Source organism: Thermobia domestica, chromosome 8 (genome assembly GCF_964235325.1).
Source record: "Thermobia domestica chromosome 8, izTheDome1.hap1.1, whole genome shotgun sequence".
Taxonomy (NCBI): domain Eukaryota; kingdom Metazoa; phylum Arthropoda; class Insecta; order Zygentoma; family Lepismatidae; genus Thermobia; species Thermobia domestica.
Window position 1 is genome coordinate 229,689,322 of NC_137461.1, and position 19,117 is coordinate 229,708,438.

Sequence of the window (19,117 nt, forward strand, 5' to 3'; positions counted from 1 at the left end):
TGGTGGACAAACACCGTGTTCGTGGGTTTTCTCGGGGTTCTCCCGTTTCCTCCCACTCTTCATTCCACCAATATTTCTCATCTTCACCGTATCTTTTAGCCTCACCGGCATAATCGTGGGACGTAAAACTCAGAGATTTCATTTCATTTCATGAACAATTAATTTGCATTTTGACCTTTATCTTCATGCTACCAGTGTTTATATTGGGTTTATTATATATCTTTATGCAACCTCGCCTTCGCATTTAATTAATATTTCCTAATTTTGACAATCTGTTCGGAACTAGACAGTTCGGTTCGTCCATAACACCCATTTTTCTTACTTTTGTGGTTTTATTACACATATTAAATCAATTATTGTTCCAATTTCAGTGATTTTGACGACATAGCACGGAAGACGCGACCTGATTTATTATTATTATTGGATATATAATTAGAAAAGAAGAAAAAGAAATGATAAACTACGAACAAATATAACAGCAGCGCGCGTAGTTTTGTAAAGGTTGTTTTTATATTTATTAGTTTTACTTTTAAATGTACTATTTCTGACCAACGTTTTAAAAGATAATATGAAGTTTAAAGTTCCGGAATTTACTGGTGACGTGGTGTAATGTGACTGTGCAGAATAACTAATCTTGTTGATTGTTCATTTTCTCTTTACCAGAGTGAATGATGTTTGCATATTAAAAGGACCTGGCACTGTAATTTGTGAAGGAAAGTAAAACCATAGACTAAAAATTTAATTCATTTTACATTCAACGTTTTATTGTTTAAGAGGTAAGAAAATAATCTAAAGTCTTCATTTCATAATAAATATGAACAACTTGCATAGAGTTGAGACCAATTACGTCATCCCACAGTTTCGTATGATGAAGCACAATTTCATAAGTACAGTGTATCTCAACCTTAGGAATACTGTGGGAGGTAAGTGATTAGTGATAGTTATTAAAATTTAGAGTAGTGGCATTGACCAGGTATGTTATGGAATCCGGCTATCCGAATAGTTATATTTACTCAGTTATGGAATCCGGCTAAGGTTCCGTTGTTGGACCCCCACAATCGGAGAGATATAAAGCTGTTTCAAACGTTATTTTACTAAGTATTCATCGATATTAAATCACTGCGCAAAAGTGGCACCTTTCAAATGTTCAAAGTTGCAAACTGTCATATTGGAAAAGTTGCCATATGGGATGAAAATTAAAGTGCATAAAGGACGAACCAACTTTAAAACACAATGCCAACTTGTGTAGGTGGTAATTAAGAGTAAACTCCCGCAAATTGCAGCCCCGAAATCCAACATGTATGAAGAAATAAACAATAACGAAATGTCAGCTTGAGAGTTCAAGAAACGTAATAAAGGTGGGAGTATGTTTAGCCCGTAGTAGTGGTAGTGACTCGTCGTGTTCCGGTGACGAAGAACTCGGGGGAGCGGGCTATACACAAGCCGTACAAGGGGTCCAGAAGCACGTAAAAAACACAAAACTTACAGGAGAAATGAATGATGCAAGTACTTAGACGTAACGTAATGTAACCAAATCTAACCTAACCTAATAGTAGAAATAAGCGAGATTCTATAATTTTTTTGGAAAATTATGCGGGACTCCTACACTAATATAACAGAAACTAACCGAATGTGAACAGAAATTATCAAAATTGTAACATTTTTTAGAGAAAAGAGCTGGACCCCTTCTGCTAAACATAGGCCTAAAGGGGATTAGTGCACGGTGATTCATTAAGTTGAAAAACGAATTAAATTCTGAATTATATTAGTTCGCGTATTGATGCGGTATAAAGTAAATTAATATATGACATACGGTACCTGGTATGGTACTTCCCCAGTAGATAAAAGTGCATTGTTTGCTTTGTTTTCAGTAACATAATGCTATCGGTTTATTATCACCTGTAATGCAGACTGTAGCTCACCTGTAAGTAACTATAAATTTTATTTGGGTTAAATTCCAAAGTTTGGCGTCCGTTTCTAGCAAAATTTTTAAAATTTACAGGAAGGATATGGATAATTTGATCGTTTGTATGCTAGATAATATATAAGAGTCTCGAAAAATCTGTTTATTTGTTATATATAAGCGGTTATAAACATGGGACTATACGGCGAGCGGAGGGAAATACTTGGCGCAAGGTAACCGAACAGTTGCATTGTGCGAAAGAAACGAACATTTATGTTATCAACATGGCGAATGTACAAGGGCAATGAACTAACAGTTTTAATATTTGTGAAGCAATACATTAATAACGAGCAAAATCTTTTAAAAGTTTGTGAAGAGCACGTATTAATGAACCTAATAACAAATTGCAGAAAGTGTGGAAAGGAGATAACAGCGAAAAAACGTGGTGAAAGCGGACGCCCAACTTCGGAATAAATGCCTTTTATTTAAATATCAATAGAAATCCTTAGTAAAAAATTTGACGGATGAACGCCATATTGATTGTTTACATTTTGCTGCTCTTACGCAAGCATGTAGCGGGGAATTTTGTATGAGGAGATATTTTCATTGTGACAGAATGTTTAAAATGATGAATAGTTCGTTGTAATATAAAGTGAAATATAATGAATTACTTTGGGCGAAATTTATAAATGTTAGAAGTATGCATATTGTCAAATGGAATAGTATAGCTTACTAAATTTAATTTTTAATTTGTGATTGAACTAATTACTTGGGGTGGTGGTGTAATATGTACATATAGCTGCTGAATAATCTTAATGCATTAATGTTAAGTTTGTTAATAGCACAGGAGTGTTCCCGAAACACTATTTACATACGAGAAATACATGTATGCTTTTAGCAAGTAGTGTAAATTGTTCGGCTAATTTCTGCTGGAAAAAATACAAAAGAGTCGATTTCGTTGATACCAGTGATATGCAACGTTGAAGAGAAGAAAACTTTGTGTATTAATTATATATATATATATATATATATATATATATATATATATATATATATATATATATATATATATATATATATATATATATATATATATTAACGAAATGTAATTATGTTTTTTTTTATGTGCTCGAAGGCGTGTAGATTAGAACTGGTTGAACAGTATTAAACAGTTATTAAAAGTTGAAAATGCTTTTCTGAATAAATAACAATAAGTATGAGCTTTTTAGCGGCTTATGTTTAGCGGAAGGGACCCAGCTCTTTTTTTCTTTTAAAAAAAAAGTTACGATTTTGGTAACTTCTGTTCACATTAGGTTAGTTTGTTATATTATGTTAGTGTAGAGATCCAGCGTAATTTTCCAAAAAATCATAAAATTTCGCTTATTTCTAATAATATTAGGGTAGATTTTGTAACGTTATGTTACGTCGAAGTGGCATGGTTCTAGAACACAAGTCCCCTTTCCAATCTAGCTATAAGAAAGACAAACCAACATGTTTTGCAGGACTCTAACCCGCCGTCACTCGTTCACGCTCGCTCGGCAATACTATGTGAATTAAATACTAAACTTTGATACAGAAAGAAACCAACCTTGCTACTAACCTATAAAGGGGGACCTGTGTTCTAGAACCTTCCACGTCTAAGTACTTGCATCATTCATTTCTCCTGTAAATTTTGTGTTTTTTACTTACTGGACCCCTTCTACTAAACATACTCCTTTTTAGCAAATGTGTTTGATTGTGTAATAGAGTAGGCTTATTGTAACGTACAATAAGATAGACTAGCATAGCATAGGGTAGCGTAGAATAGACATGAGTAAAGTAGCGTAGACTAAGGAAGAAATTTAGCGTACATTAAGGTTAGCATCCACGAATAGGACATGTTAAAATAGAATAGAATAGAGTAGAACAGTTAAGAACTAATAGATTATAGTAAAGTTGCACAGTAAACTATAGAATAAGATAGAGTAGAAGAACAGAGAATGGACAAGTGTAGATTAGCGTAGTGTACTGTACATTAGAATAGGTTGTCACACAAGGCTATACTTATATTCATAAATTATGCATTTCTCTTAGCAGGAAATGTACTCTTACTGCCTAAGAATGTTTCTTAAGAGAAGGTTAGGTACAGGTTAACTTTAGGAGGGGTTTGACTATAATTAAAGCATAACAACTGCAGTGCATATAATATGGTTTTAACTTAAAAAAACATACCAACTTGTGCGAGATAGCGACAGAAAAGCGCGAATGCTATGTAACGGAGTCACGGTAGGAGCGCAGTTGGAAGCCTGAGCAGCAGCGAGAGGTTGCGTCCCTAGGGTGAGGCGCGTTAGCGACGGTGAGTATGCCCGTTTACAAGTATTACTTCCAATATTAATTTCTGCGTACTTTGAGGCACCATATCATTGTATTATGTGTGTTTGTGTTTCATCCTTATATAGGGGGAGGGAGTAACATTGTACATTGTTGGTTGTCAGTATGCCATGTTACAACTCGGGAAGGTTCTAGAACACAGGTCCCCCTTTGTAAAATCAGTGAAATATATTTTACATACCTACCTTGTTTTGGTTCCTTTTCGTTCTTTATTCTTAATTCTGCGTTCTTTTCTTTCAGTTTTTTGGATTTTTTTTTTTAAATCATTGAAATATACTATTACCGAAACTTAGAAAGCTGAACTTCACTCTTTGAACAGTGCAATAAAGCGCACTAGTCATATGTAGGTTTATTGTTTTATACATAAAGTAATAACTACTGTAGGTAAATGAATTTTTTGTTATATCTGTGATTTTCTGTGTATAAATTTTATTTTAATTTGCTTTTTATTTTATTCGAAATTCCATTCAGTTTCGTTCCCGTATTCGGAGTAGATGTTGAATTGTTTATTGACGCTTTGACGGTAGACGTGATATGTATGTGATTGTATTGTGTTCAGTCGAAGTATTTATATATTGCAATATGTTGATTTAGATTTCGTATGTTTTGTGTACATTTTATAGTTTATTTTAGTGTTATATTTCTTAATTCTATTGTGTTTGTGTGTTTGAGTTTTAAGGGTATACAAAATGCTTTTTGTGCATATAGTGTGGTGTATTCTTTGAAATTCAGTTGTTTGCATTGTCTGATGTGTTATGATGTCCCTGCTTGTTTTTGTTGTTTTTAGGACAAGTTGGATGAGTTAAGGTAAAATAAATTATTCGAAATTAGTAATTAACCAAAATTCGATTATGGTTGAAGGATTTCTTCTAAAAATATGTATATTTTAAAATAACATAAGTTTGGGGTATGGGGGGGGTCTGTAGTAAAAATGCATTTCCTGCTAAGTGAAGTTCATGCTTCTTAAATATAAATATTCCCTTATGCGGGAATCTTGTTCAGGAAAGAAGTATTTTCGTATGCGTTTCAGAATGTTTGATTAGGGCTGCTCCCCCACTCCCCTCTTTCAAAATTTATTTATATATCACTGGTAGGGTTTTGTTCTAGTGCTGCTTGGAAACAAGTAACGGTAAGGTTTCATTGTTTTCGTTATTTCTAAATAGTGCACAGTTTGCAACACTTAACAATTGGAAGGTACTAATTTTGCGCAGTGATATAACAGATGAATGTGTATTTAGTACAGAGGAAAGAAAGCATTAAAATAAGAAATATTTGTTAACAGTTAAAACTGAACAATTGAAATGAAAAGGAATAATCTTAGGTATTAAAATAATAACAAATAAATAGTAATACAACGTTAAAAACAGATTCTTGTGGGTCCAATTCGGGGCCGCCATCTGCGAAAGTTTAGTCAGCATTAAAAAACACCAATACTATCTAGCCGAGTAATAGCAGGAGCCTAGCAAAGTGGGGGGAGCTGCATCCGTACGGAGAAGGCTCATGAACGATGGTGAGTATACGCATAAAGGAGGATAGTGAAAAGCCACTTCATATAGCTTAAAAACATATGCCTTGCGTGTGCCACACATTTGGGGTGCTTCACAAACTATCTGAGGAATTTAACCCTGGAATTCTTTCAAGATCGTTGTAGGCGAAGTAGTTTTACATAAAAGCTTGCTTGGTCAATGGGTAATTCCCTGTCAAATAACCCAGCAAAATGTGCATTGTGAAATACCTCTTAACCTCACCGTGATAGAGATGAACTCGGGATTTGCATCTTGGCCCATGGACTTCATCATATTCACCTTATGTTGTCGTATATTTCTCACTTTTATGGGTAAGTGTGTTAATATCGTCTGCTTGAAAGTCTAAAGAGTTGGAGGCAAATCAAGTTTTCATCGCATTAATGATCTCTTCTTCATCTGCAAATGTTTCTTCATATTTAGGAAGAGAAAGTAATCAGACGGAACTGGATCGGTGAATTTGGTGGAGCGCAAAATTTCATAATCACATTGGCGCACAAAAGTGGATGTTTCCTCTACACCGTGTATCGGAACATTGTTTTGTAGATCGAAATGCTTGTGCACATTATGCACGTTGCTGTTTTTGAAAAGGGGTCTACCTTGCTGCCACTTTGCCCAATGTCATATAATATGGTGTAAATGAACTTCTACTAATATTTGCCTGCCAAACTAAACGGTTAATAGTCAGACGATCTTCTGTTGAGTCATCCTGTTGATTTTTGTGACATTTGAAATCTCTCTGCGGCATTTTACTGTGTTATAAGATGTTTATATCTGACAGCTGTTTTTCTCTATGTATCGTTTGTACCGATTTTCCTTGAAGATGGAGGAACTTAATCAGAACTCGGTATTCGATTTTGCCCAACATTCGGCCTTCACCTGCTTTTCTGGCTGTAACATCAATTCAACAGGACCTGTTAAGACATAAATTAACACACATATTAATGAGATGGTAACATGGGCGGAGTTACGAATTGTCTGTTCGGGGGCAGACCTTTCGGTCGGTCTCGGAATGTGGAGTTAATATAAATAACTCATTTTTGACCATTTTCTTACTGTTATTTAGTTTTATTTACTACAACTTGTAACGGACCTAAATTTCCGTTACAGACGTTTAATACTTTAACAAATAATATAATTTTCATGTCTTTATAATACCGTCAAATGGGGTGAATAGAAACAAACACTCCCAGATTAGTTTTGGATTTATCTGGACGATAAATTAATCAACAAAACTGAAATTTCTTAACATAGTCTTATATGGCTAAAGTGTTCACAGCAGAGACAAAATGTTTTAGTGAGTTGGGAACACTGAGGTAGATGGCAGCAGCATTAATATGTTACTGAAATCCTACACGGTACTTTGGCGCTCCGCAAACTTTCTTGGTAAGTATGACATTTTCATATTTGTTGCGTTTGAACATATGTCTATTTTGTTGTTTGTTGTTTCATTTAATGAGGTTCATAGTAAAAGTTTTCCTTTTGTAAATTATTTGTAATCAAAATTTAACTTTGCTGGGTTTTGTTATGATTTTTAATTAATGGTGTGAATAGAAACACTTCTTGAGGAGTGGAAAATTTTTGAGGAGCGAAAAAAGGACCTGATAGGAATGAATCAACCATCTCTAAGAACAAATTTCCGTCTTCTTTAAAAAAAAAAAAAAAAAAAAAAAAAAAAAAAAAAAAAAGCTGGATTTGAAAAGTGTGGAATTTTTTCCCTTTCTCGAGACCAAGTACTGAGGATGCTGCCAAAAAGAGACACTGAACGAGAAGAAACAGAACAGCAAGAAACATTTCAGACTGTAGACCGTTCCCTTATGTATCTTCTCAAGAGCATGCGAGAAAATGAAAAAAATTAAACACGGAAGAAGAGAGTACGAATAGATGTTGTTTCTGGTAAGAATTTTGGTTTGTATTCTGAAAATGATACTTTCATCAAATCACAACGAAACTCAACCTGGGCTCTCTTACTCCGACAGCAACGGAACGAACGGATCTCTCACGAACAAGAAAGTTGATGCATGTAGAACACTCGTCATCACAGAGCTTCGACTATTATTCTCTTCACGATAGTGACAAAGATTTAAGTTTAACCCGTGTATTGTCGGAAGAGGAGAAAGGCAACACTCCAGAAGACAACATTCCAGACGATCACGAACTAGATGATGGTTTTCTAAAGCTGGTGATTTTGCTGTGGTAAAGGTTTATGGGAGGCTAAAATACTCGGTGAGGCTATTCACTACCGAAGTGCGAAATTGTGAACATGGTGGAGATATGGGAGTGTTTTATAAGAGCACCAAACACAATGAAATTTTCAGAAACTTTTGACTAATCGTTCTTACTACATGAGGATATTGTGAAGAAACAGTTGGGTCCTATTAGCAGTTGGTCAGCACGCTTTAAGTATATGATAAGTTTCCCTAATAATTTCAGTGGTTAAGTTTTTTTTTTTTTCAAATATCATCAAAACTGTATGGTCGTTTGTACCTACTTTGTACGTTGTATTGTTTTATAAGTTTGTAACTTAGAAAATGTTGGTCTTATTGAACTTATATCTTGCAGATATCAAATAAATAATTCGTTTCAACAAACACACTGTTTCTTTTTACCTTTCCAATAGTATAAAAGGAACAACAATGAAAATAAAGTCATTGTTTCTATTCACCCCTATCCATGGGGTGAATAAAAACATTAAGAAAAATCAAGGTGAAGAAAAGTGGGGTTGATAAATTAATATGACGTTTACTTAACTTCATTAGCATATTAAGACCGGTTTTTTGGAATACTTTGATACGCGAAATCTTTAACGTCACCAAACTTATATACTCATATAGCCAAAAATGTGTTTCTATTCACCCCATTTGACGGTAGCTAATTTGGGTATGAGAAAAAGAATTTCTAGAATTATTTATTTAATTCCAAAGATATATTATATTCAGAAAGGCCATGATTTACAGTGTTCTAAAATATATTTCGGTTATTTTAATATTCAGAATTATAATTTTATTAATTTGTTTTCCTTTTAATGTGTAAGTGATCTGTGTAATCCAATGCGATGTAATTATGTTTCCTTTGATGTTTGTAAACATATTTATGATATTAGTCTTAGGAAGTAACTTGTCGGAAGAAAAAGAAAAAAATAATATAATATAGTTGTTGATTAAAAAGATGGAGATATGTGAAATCTAATTGTGTAACGACAAACGATAGAATTTATAGACAAACGTCGTTAAAGTGAATACAGCTTACTAACTATTAATACTCAGGATTTGTTGTATATTCCTGTCAAAAGTCAATTTTCAGATTAGTGTTTAGTGTTGTATTGTGATATGTCTAATGAAATTAGTATGTGCGAGTAAAAGAACTACGGGTTCCCTCAGCTACTGCTCTCACCCAACGATGATTAAATTCTCGAAGCATCTGATATCTAGATATATATATTTCTGTATTTATGCAACTATTGGTCGGAAATCAAATTAATAAATGCTATATGGTACAGTCTGATTATGTTGTTATGAAAACTAGTTTCAGTTTCGTTGTAGAGGTTCTGAATACATATACATGTATTTATATATATATATATATATATATAGGATGGCAATTAAATGTATATAGTCGACTAGTGGTCGTAATGATAGATTCTTCCATTAATGGATATTTCTGAGTTCGTGCCTGAGGTATGTGTGCCGGACTGAATATAATAGTGATTGGCGCTAGAATCTGATAAGTAAGCCCTATATCGACCTAATCTTGAGAATTGCCACTATATATGTAGAGAGAAGAAAAGATTTAAGAAATACATGTACTCTTGTTTGCTAAGTTACTCTTTTACAGTTTACATCAATGTATCATCTGCCGTCCTAATAGATGTTTGTGCAACAGAAGAATGAGAATAAGTGTTGAACACTTGATAATCACATACAGGGATTCCAATCCTAGGCGAACCCGGAAAGCGATATCCGTAAACTGTAAATCTTCTGAAACATTTTTAAAGAGAATGTTATAAACTCTCAGTTCGGGAATAAAGATGGTCATGAAGTCAGGAATAAAGATGGTGAAGTTAGCAATAAAAACAAACAAATGTGAAATTTATTGTTATTCTTTTTCTCCATATTTAGCTTTTAAGGTTTCAACTAACTCTTTAAGATTGGTTCTCAACTCTTTTCTTGAAGATTGGTTCCACTTGCTTCGATGACATTCCATAAAATTTTCATTTCTGTTTGAAACATGATTCTGTTCAAACCTGGAACAGGATATGCGTTGATAAATAAAATAAAATAAAAATAATAAAACTGCTTTCTCTCCCTGTAGGTGAAGAAAATCTTCACACGAACTAGCCAATTGTAATGCTTCATCGGCAAATTTTCTTTTAAGTTTCAGTCATGATTTCTAGTACTGGTAATAAAGTTTACACATGCACTAGTTTTTAAGCTCAATTTTACTGTTTCACTTGAGTTCTCTGGGTTAGCTCTTCCGGATTGTCCAACAGAAGACGTTATGACGTAACCATCAAGACATTTTTGAAACCATCAGCGGACGTTTCCGTTCAAATTGGGTAGTATTTATCATTCCGTTCGGATCCAAGTTGAGACTAGACAAGGTGGCAGGCTTATCTGACGCACGAACATTAGTTAGGATGAGATTTATATTGTGATTGTTTCCAAATTCTTTTATTTCTGCCCATTTCTTTTTCCAAGTGTTTTCAGTCCTTTTTGATTTAAGCTCCGTTATGATTCCGGTTTCTGCTTTGGCACATCGTGCAATACACGTATCTTCTCTTTGAATTTGCTTTGCTTAGAACTATCATCTGTACAAGTTACTACAGTACTAGCACATCCCTATCATGGGTGGATAAGAACTTTCTGGCGTCCCGTATTGTGTATAGATCTGTTTTAGTACATTGTGACAAAATTAGCAAACTAAGTGAAGTTGAGAGAAAGAGGGAAATATAAAAGAAAGAAATCCTGGGCTACAGTCTACCCGGGCCTTATTATTTGAAGGCTCAAATGTAATTTTCATTCACACTACTTTTATTTTGTATTGCAGTAGTCGTTGCTGTTCGTATCAGAAGATGAGACGAGGGCGAGAAAGGCGTGGATTAGAATTTGGTGTTGTTCTATTGCTGGCCGAGTTGTTTAACATGGGATATGATACAATACCGCCTGTAACGCTTGCTGCAATTGTTGGTCAGGTAACTTCTAGTTTTTACTTTCTAAATACAATGCACTCTTCAGTTAATATTATGTTTTATCTTTCCTAGTTTCCTTTGCTCTTAGTTTATGCTGCAATGTAAACGAGGTATTGATAAAGTTTAGTTGTAAATTGAACTTTAACGCAATTATCTTTTGTGTTGTAGAGGAAGATATTATTTCCTTTTATGTGCTTATATTATTGTTAAAAATATTACATAAGCAAAACAATATATGTCGATAGTTTTTAATTTGGTTAAAAACTAATAAACAAGTAAAGAATAGGATAAATAATTGTTTTAAAATTGCTTGTAGCAGTAAATTGCTAGAGTTATGACGTAAAAGAGTAAGTTAAACCTCATGAAGTTTTTATATAGATCGTCTAAATTTATCAATTTAAATAATCAGCCAACATTTTAAAATTTCGTATTTCCACTAAAAAGAACTAAAATTTTTACTGAATATTTCAAACCTTCAGCTTAATTCTTCTATCAGAAAAAAATTAGACGCTGATAAGATCAGAAAAAAATCAGACGCTGATAAGGAGGCAGGGAACGGGAATGATAGCGTTTTTTAATTGTGGAGGAGGAACTGCTTTTAAAACGAAAAATTCATGTTTAACCTTTAGTTTCTAATAATGTTCCAGTCAAACTTTTCTTTGCATTGCTATTGCATATATTGATACTGTGCAACATATCTCATTAAAATAAGTTGAAAGCAGTTTATCCTTTCACGTTTTGTACCTTGTGCTCTGTTCTCTGTTAATTTTATTTCTCTAATGTTCATTTTCCTTCTTAAATTTCACGATTTTCCTCGCTTCTGAAACGTGTAGTTTTTTTTTTCTTTCTTCATTTGATTGATTATGAATATCACTTGAAATTACATAAGTGAAATCGCTACAAAGTCTTAAAAAACAGTTTATCAATTCTAAATCTTCAAGTTTAATTCCACTAGGTACTTGAACTACGAATCAGTTTTTCTAATGATAAGCGTTTCATCGTTACGCTTATATCCTAAGAGAGAGAGTTGCATCTTAGGCAGTGAAATAGAAAACTGAGATTTATAATACACAAAGAGTGAAAAAGTGCATGACTGAACTGCAACTCGAATCTGGGATCTTTGGCGTACCATGCCGATGCATTGACCACTACGCTGCCCAGTCCGCTCCCAGAACAGTCATACACTCTCTCACTCATGAAGTTGATGCTCTTCCACTCAGACCGCATGATTTGTGCCACAACTTCCTATTGTGCTTGGACAATCCAGAGGTGTTCTGAATATGAAAGTGCGTTTAAATAATCATAAGTAGAGTCCGGATGTTTATGTAATTACATTTTCCCCTTTATATGTACATGTGTGGAATTAAAAAATGTTGACAAATTACGTCAGCAAGGTTATCATAGTCAAGTTTTATATTACATATTGTACTTAATGCTACATATTCTTAAGATATGAAATATTCTTTACATTAGACAGTCTTTAAGAGGAAAATCCATTGGACTTCTGGCTTACACGTTAGTGTGATAGATAAAAAGTAAAGTCTCTTTTTCCATTCCCTCTTCTTATGTTCAACTCCCGACAATACACTAGCTTAAAAATGTGATTTGCCTTCATTGTACGTACATAGCAGATCCGTGATTTGCCACATCCTAACAATTACATTAGGAGACGACAATGTTTTAGTGGCCAGCTCGCAACAGGGAGCGGCAATCAACACACAACCAACGAAAAGACCAATAATGGAAGGCGACAAGTATAAAACTGAGCGGTACTTATCTTTCATCCCTACTTTACTGTTGTGAGCGTTTTTTTATTTATTTATTTATTTATTTATTTATTTATAGCCGCTGTCCACAAATGCTGAATGTTAACTCAACCGTAGGATTTGGTGTACATAATTCGTCAACTTTTCATTTTAACCATTGTAGTTTTAAGAAGGGCTTGCTTCGATATTTACTCTGTGTTTAGCTGTACAAAGCCGGAATACCTCCGCTCGCGTCCTCGTTATTTCAGAAGTTGCAATCCTGGATACCAGTCGATGATACATTTATCACCGATGTTTTTAGTTGAGTGCACTATGAAGTCTCAGATAGAGCAGCATATTCGCACTTCACTTTATGTTAAAACAAACAATTATGAAGTGAAAAGAAGCAGGTTCTACTAACGAGGATTCTGCATGCAGTGTGTTATGCAAGGAAATGTGCGAAGCAATGATTGGAGCATACATCCCGTGGAATAAAATTCAAGTACCGAAGTTCTAGGATTTCCTTGAAAAATATTGTGCCCGTGAAGTTTCTGACGAATTATCCCCAAGGGAAATTTGAAGAAGTCAAATCTGTGCTTGACTCATTTTCGGTGGACTCATCTGTATCGGTACTCACAGCTCAAACTTTAAGGACCCCAAAGTTGTGAGCGATATGGTACGCTTGAAGCATGCTCCGTCTACTTCTGGTGACGTAGAGAGAAGTTTCTCTGCGTACAAGAACATATTGTGTGATCGGCGACTAACATTTACTTCTGAACATTTGGAAATGTACATAGTGACATATTGTAAAGTAAATAATTGAACGTATTCAAACAGTGCCTGCCCAGGTAACTTAAATTTTTGTAAGTGCATTTTGAGTGGAAAAAATACGGACAACGAACATTTACTTCTGAACATTCTGAAATATATCTGGTGGTGACATATTGTAAGTTATATAATTAAATATATTCAAACTGTGGTTAATATTTGAAAGTACATTGCAGGAGATCAAGAATACTGAATGTTAAGCATTCTAATATTGTAACTTGAATTTCGTAAGTCCTTTTAAAATAAGCACATCCTTTTGTGAGGAAAGAAATTTAATAGAAAATAAGAATCAATGTTAAAAATATTTACACTTTACATTACGTATGTATTGTAATGTATAAATACGAATTTACATTTTTTACATATTTCAGTCATTTTTATTACATATTTACATATTTTAGGGATTGATATTACATAAAATCCGGGCTCTAGCCATAAGCGAAGTTGTATAAAATAATTTTAAAACACAAAAATACTAAACGTTTCAATTGAATAAATACTTAGTTCGCACGTTATAATTAATTTACAGTTATAATTTCGTATTAGCTGTTATTTACTCTGCAACAATTAGTTATAACTAATGCCACTGAGAGTTTTAGGTGAAGAAAGTTCGTAATACTGGTTTTCAATATTCCGTGTATTTCAAAAACTACGAGAGTAATTTGGAAAGTAATGTCTCTTTGATTACAGATGATAAATCTCCATACATTGTTTTAAACATATATCTGAAATGTACAGCTGTCGTCTGTTTTTCAACATAGTGGCCATGTAAATTCAAACACTTGTAGCGTTTCACAAAAACTTACAAATGCCTTCTGTATAAAATTTGGCTGCCTGGGAATTCAACCAATCTGTTACAGCATTTTTAAAGATCTTTGTCATTCGTGAAGTGTTGTGCCTCAAACAATTTTTTCATCTGAGTGAACAGATGAAAATCAGGAGGAGCCTATTCCAAGCTGTATGGGAGATGATCAAACACGTCCCATTTAGATTGGCGCTTTAAAGATCTTGTGTTCGCTGAGAACTGTGAGGGTATCACTCCAGTTCATCCAAAATGTTTGTTATTCCTTCTTTGAAAAATCTGATCTAGTGACGCACATTTTCATTCGTAATGTTTTGGCCGCTATATACAGCACACAATTCAAGATGAATGTCTGCAGCTTAGAATTTTTGTTCGAAGAAATCTTATCACTCCGCATACCTCGCATTTGGCGGGATTTCTATGGCAGAATATGTTTTGTGACGTTGTAACCGGTCGGCAGTATGATGTTATCTCTAGCACAGCTTGGACTTTATTGAATCACAAATGTAACAACGGGGATGTTCCACCCACTACTATTAGCACCGCGGTTACTTTCCGAATTACCCTCGTATATGTACTTTTATTCACTCTTTGATCAGTTGTGCTTGTCTGTTTTAATACCTGTAAATAGCATTCCAAGTCATCAATTATCCCACAGCTAAGAACTTTTTTCTTTCTTAATTTTCTTCCTTGCAAAGTCTAGATTATATCTAGACTTCGACGCTTTAATGTTTAGGAAAGGAAAGCGAAAGAAAAAGACTACTAATAGCTTGAACACACTAAATTTGCATTTTCCTCATAGATATTTGAAAAACAGAAAATCGTGATTTTGCCTTAAGTAATACATGCTGTAGAATTTGGTCGCAAAAATAATGCCAAGTTACAAAACTAGCTGAATTAACAAGTGTTACTGTAATATAATTAATATTTTATTTTTTCTTTCCAGATTCTCCTCTACATGGGAATAATTAATGTGCCTTGGCGTAAAATTGATGTTTGTATTAGTAGCATTTCTATACTGAAGGGCCAGGATTACAAAAGATTGTTGTTGTCGGCTTTTGAACATGGTGACGATATACATTTATATTATAATATGATATCCTTTGCTGTGAAAGGAAGAACATTAGAAAGGAGATATGGTAGCAAAAATTTTTTAGTTCTCGTGCTCTTTTTCTCAGTGGCTACAAGTGCAATGTATGTGACTTTGGGGAAACTTTTTGCGGAGTTCTTCCATGATTATTCATATATGAACACTTGCGCCATCGGATTTTCAGGTACTATTTTATATTTTGGGTATATTTTAAGGGGATGTAAAAATAATATTAATAAAGTTTGTACACACCTAAGGACCCAGTTTGTTAATCTTAAGCATAGGGGTTTTAGCGACCGGCTTTTGGCTTTCTTCAGTATGACTTCTTCAAAGAATTCTTGCATTCCTTGGAGAATCACATTACTTATAACACTTCAGTGTAATAGAATAACTTATTATTAAAGCAAGTCTGAATTTATTTCTTTCAATTTGAACGGTTAATGATGCAGTGATATTTTTTTTTTCCTTTTTGTTCCCTTCTTATGTTGCTTCATTTTTATTGGGTTCAAACTTAGAGTTCAGAACCGGTATACTTAAACTTACCACTGAAAAAAAAAAGTTACAAGTATATAGGTTAATAAACATTACCACATGTATTGAATTGAACTGATAACATGTAAGTAATGGTATTTATCTCTTACGTATCTATCTATCTATCTATCTATCTATCTATCTATCTATCTATCTATATATATATATATATATATATATATATATATATATATATATATATATATATATATCTGTATATGTGATCAGCGTTTTTTTTTTTTTCTAATCCGTGTCGCATCGCAGTTTGCGATGCAAAAACATGGAAATGCGATACAAATTGAAAAAAAAGTATCGGAAATTGCGATGCATCTTTCAGTATTACCACGGAAGCTAAAATAAGGAGCAAGCTGAAAAAAATCACTATTATATAAAAGAATTTTTTTTTGAAGGGTCGGTTGCTACAAGAAAAAAATACCTCGACTTTGGGCTACAAAACAGTTTTCCACTCTGCCTTTCCTTCCCTTTGTTGGTTTGTTGCTAGTGGATCATCCAACAGGCCTTCTGAAGTTTCGGGTCATCCTGACCTTGTTTCTGAGTGTGTAATAAAAAAAAGTTCTTTAAAAAAAGGCGCATTGGCAGCAGAGAAAATAAGTTCAAACTATATTTAGCCGATATATGGTGTAGCATGAATGGGGTTTGGATATGATTAGTAAAATGCAGTAACGGCATTCTTCAGCGCCGAAAATGTAGAAAATACAGTCATGCTTCCTTTCCTTTCACTTTTCATTTGTAGTACTGATGTACCGGATGCCCATTTACGCCCTTTGTAAAACCAACATTATTTGCAAGATTTCTACTCGCGAGACGCCACGAACCTAACTCAAAAAACATTCCAACCAAAGGAACACCCTTTCTCTCTCTCTCTGTCTGTGTATGTGTGTCTGTCTGTCTGAAGAAAGAAGAGTCAATGCGTTGTTTTTCTAGGCTAATTGTTGAATTTGCCGCTGTAGTAAAACTCTCATTTCGCTAAATTTGGCAAATAGTATGATAAAATATAAAGCATGTCCAGTAATTCACAATTTCATTCATAATGAATATAATTGTGAAGTACTTTCCTATTTGTTGGACTTCTTTTATGAATCTATAATTAGTCATTTCTGTAGTACAGTGCGATTCAAAATTTACCAATTGAAATTTGTATTGCAATTTTGCTTCACAAAATGTTGAAAAAAAAAAAAAACGCTGATATATACTTGTATATATATATGAGCGGCTCGGAGAAACATAGTGGTATGTCACGTTTTCTGAGTTTCTGAATAAACTGGGAAAGAAGGTTCAACATTCCGATGCAGTTAAATGCAATGACACACACCAAATAAGCTTCCCATGCCATCTGCAGGTATATTTCCGAAATTAAACTACGTAATACTGTTCTGTTGTTCGATCTCAACCCATTCCACCTAGTAACTCAATGTCACCAGATGTAGCGCTTAACATTATGTTCGCCCGAGCTGCTTTTATATATATATATATATATATATAATATGAATCCGTGTAGAATAAGGAAAGAGATGGATTGGTTTAAAGATATGAGGTGTGGCAATTAAATAACGAGACTGGTGTCATAAATGTGATGTATTGCAAAGAAAGTTACAATTGAGTGTTATCCCCTTCAATACACTCCCCTCCCCTATCTATACACCGCTGCACACGTGCCTTCCATTGTTCAAAGCAATGCTGTAAGTCATCAGATGTCACCCTGTTCAACAACTCTTGCCGTTTTTCCTTTCACCTCTTCCACAGACTGAAAATGTGTTTCCTTCAATGTACTTTTCACTTTTGAGAATAGATAAAAGTCACAGGGAGCCAGGTCTGGGGAATATGGAGGATGGTCGAGCACAGGAATGCGCTTGGCTGCTAAAAACTGCTTCACAGAAAGGGCAATATGGGCAGGCGCATTGTCTTGGTGGAGTATCCATACATCATTCTTCCACAAATCCGGTCTCTTCTTTCTTATTCTTTCCCTCAGCTTGATTAGGACTTCTTTGTAGTAGGTCTGATTCACCGTTTGACCCTGAGGCACCCATTCAGTCATGATGATACCCCTGATATCGAAAAAAAAAAAAAAAAAAAAAAGATGAGCATTGCCTTCACTTTCGACTTCCTCATTCGTGCTTTTTTCATTCTTGGCGATGTGGGAGTCTTCCAGTGCATGGATTGACGCTTAGTCTCGGGGTCATACTGGAAAATCCTTGTTTCATCACATGTGATGACACGTGTTAGCAAGTCTGGTTCTGGTTTGAGTCGTTCCATTACGTCACAGCAAATGGTCTTTCGAATGTCTTTTTGTTCCTGAGAGAGGTTTTTCGGGACAATTTTTGCAAAAACTTTTGTCATGCAAAATTTGTCTTACTGTCTCTGTGTTAATGTTCGTCTCGTCTGTGATCATCCGAATGCTCAGACGTCTTTTTCGCACAAGTACATTAATTTTTTGAACATTTTTGTCTGTTCTTGAACTCAAAGGGCGGCCGGGTCGTTCATCACTTTAAACCTCTTCCCTACCTTCTGAAAGTCGTTTGTTCCATTCGCAAACTCGAGTACGTGACATAGCTTTATCACCATACACCTCTTTTAACATTGCACAACATTCCGTCGGTGTTTTGTTTAATTTCACCAGAAATTTGATGTTAATGCGCTGCTCAACTTTACTGTTCACCATGATTCCGGCACTACTACAGAACACTGGCCTCTTCATGCAAAACTGCAAAGAAAAGAAAAACTTTCAGAATCATGAAGCAAACAGTGGCTGCTCATGAAGGTTCAAGATCAACAACAAATCATTAGCTACCTCTCCCCTACGATCCTGTGCGACAGGAGGTGAGCAGTCTCTTTATTTAATTGCCACACCTCGTAACTATATGATTTGTTTTACGAGAAAGCGGACTGTTTCAGTTAGAACACACACATTTTCCCTAATTTAAAAGTAACTGTTTATTTTCCCGGGAAATTAATAAAGATTCGGGAATTTTACTGGGAGTAAAGTACGTGAAAATACAAGGGCAGTTTGATTCGCAACGTAAAAGAAGACGATAATGTCATCTGTATATGTAATCATAAGGTTTCCTTTATATAAATAAATAAATCTGTGGTCTCAAGTCATTGTGACAGTGATTCGT

At 34.4% G+C, this 19,117-nt stretch overlaps 1 protein-coding gene across 4 annotated transcripts in view; it reads left to right on the top strand.

Annotated features, from left to right (window-relative positions):
- Nucleotides 1-442: 442 nt before the first annotated feature.
- Nucleotides 443-19,117, top strand: part of LOC145693468 (rhomboid-related protein 4-like) — a 45,753-nt gene continuing 27,078 nt past the window's right edge. For 2 of the 4 annotated variants that reach the window (XR_014132783.1, XM_081769501.1), the window contains exons 1-3: nt 443-776; nt 10,843-10,987; nt 15,306-15,633. Coding sequence is in view for 3 of the 4 variants with exons in the window: in XM_081769501.1 (XP_081625627.1) it covers nt 10,868-10,987; nt 15,306-15,633 (448 nt within the window). In the remaining variant the exon portion in view is untranslated. The other 2 variants (XM_081769503.1, XM_081769504.1) reach the window with 2 other exon arrangements.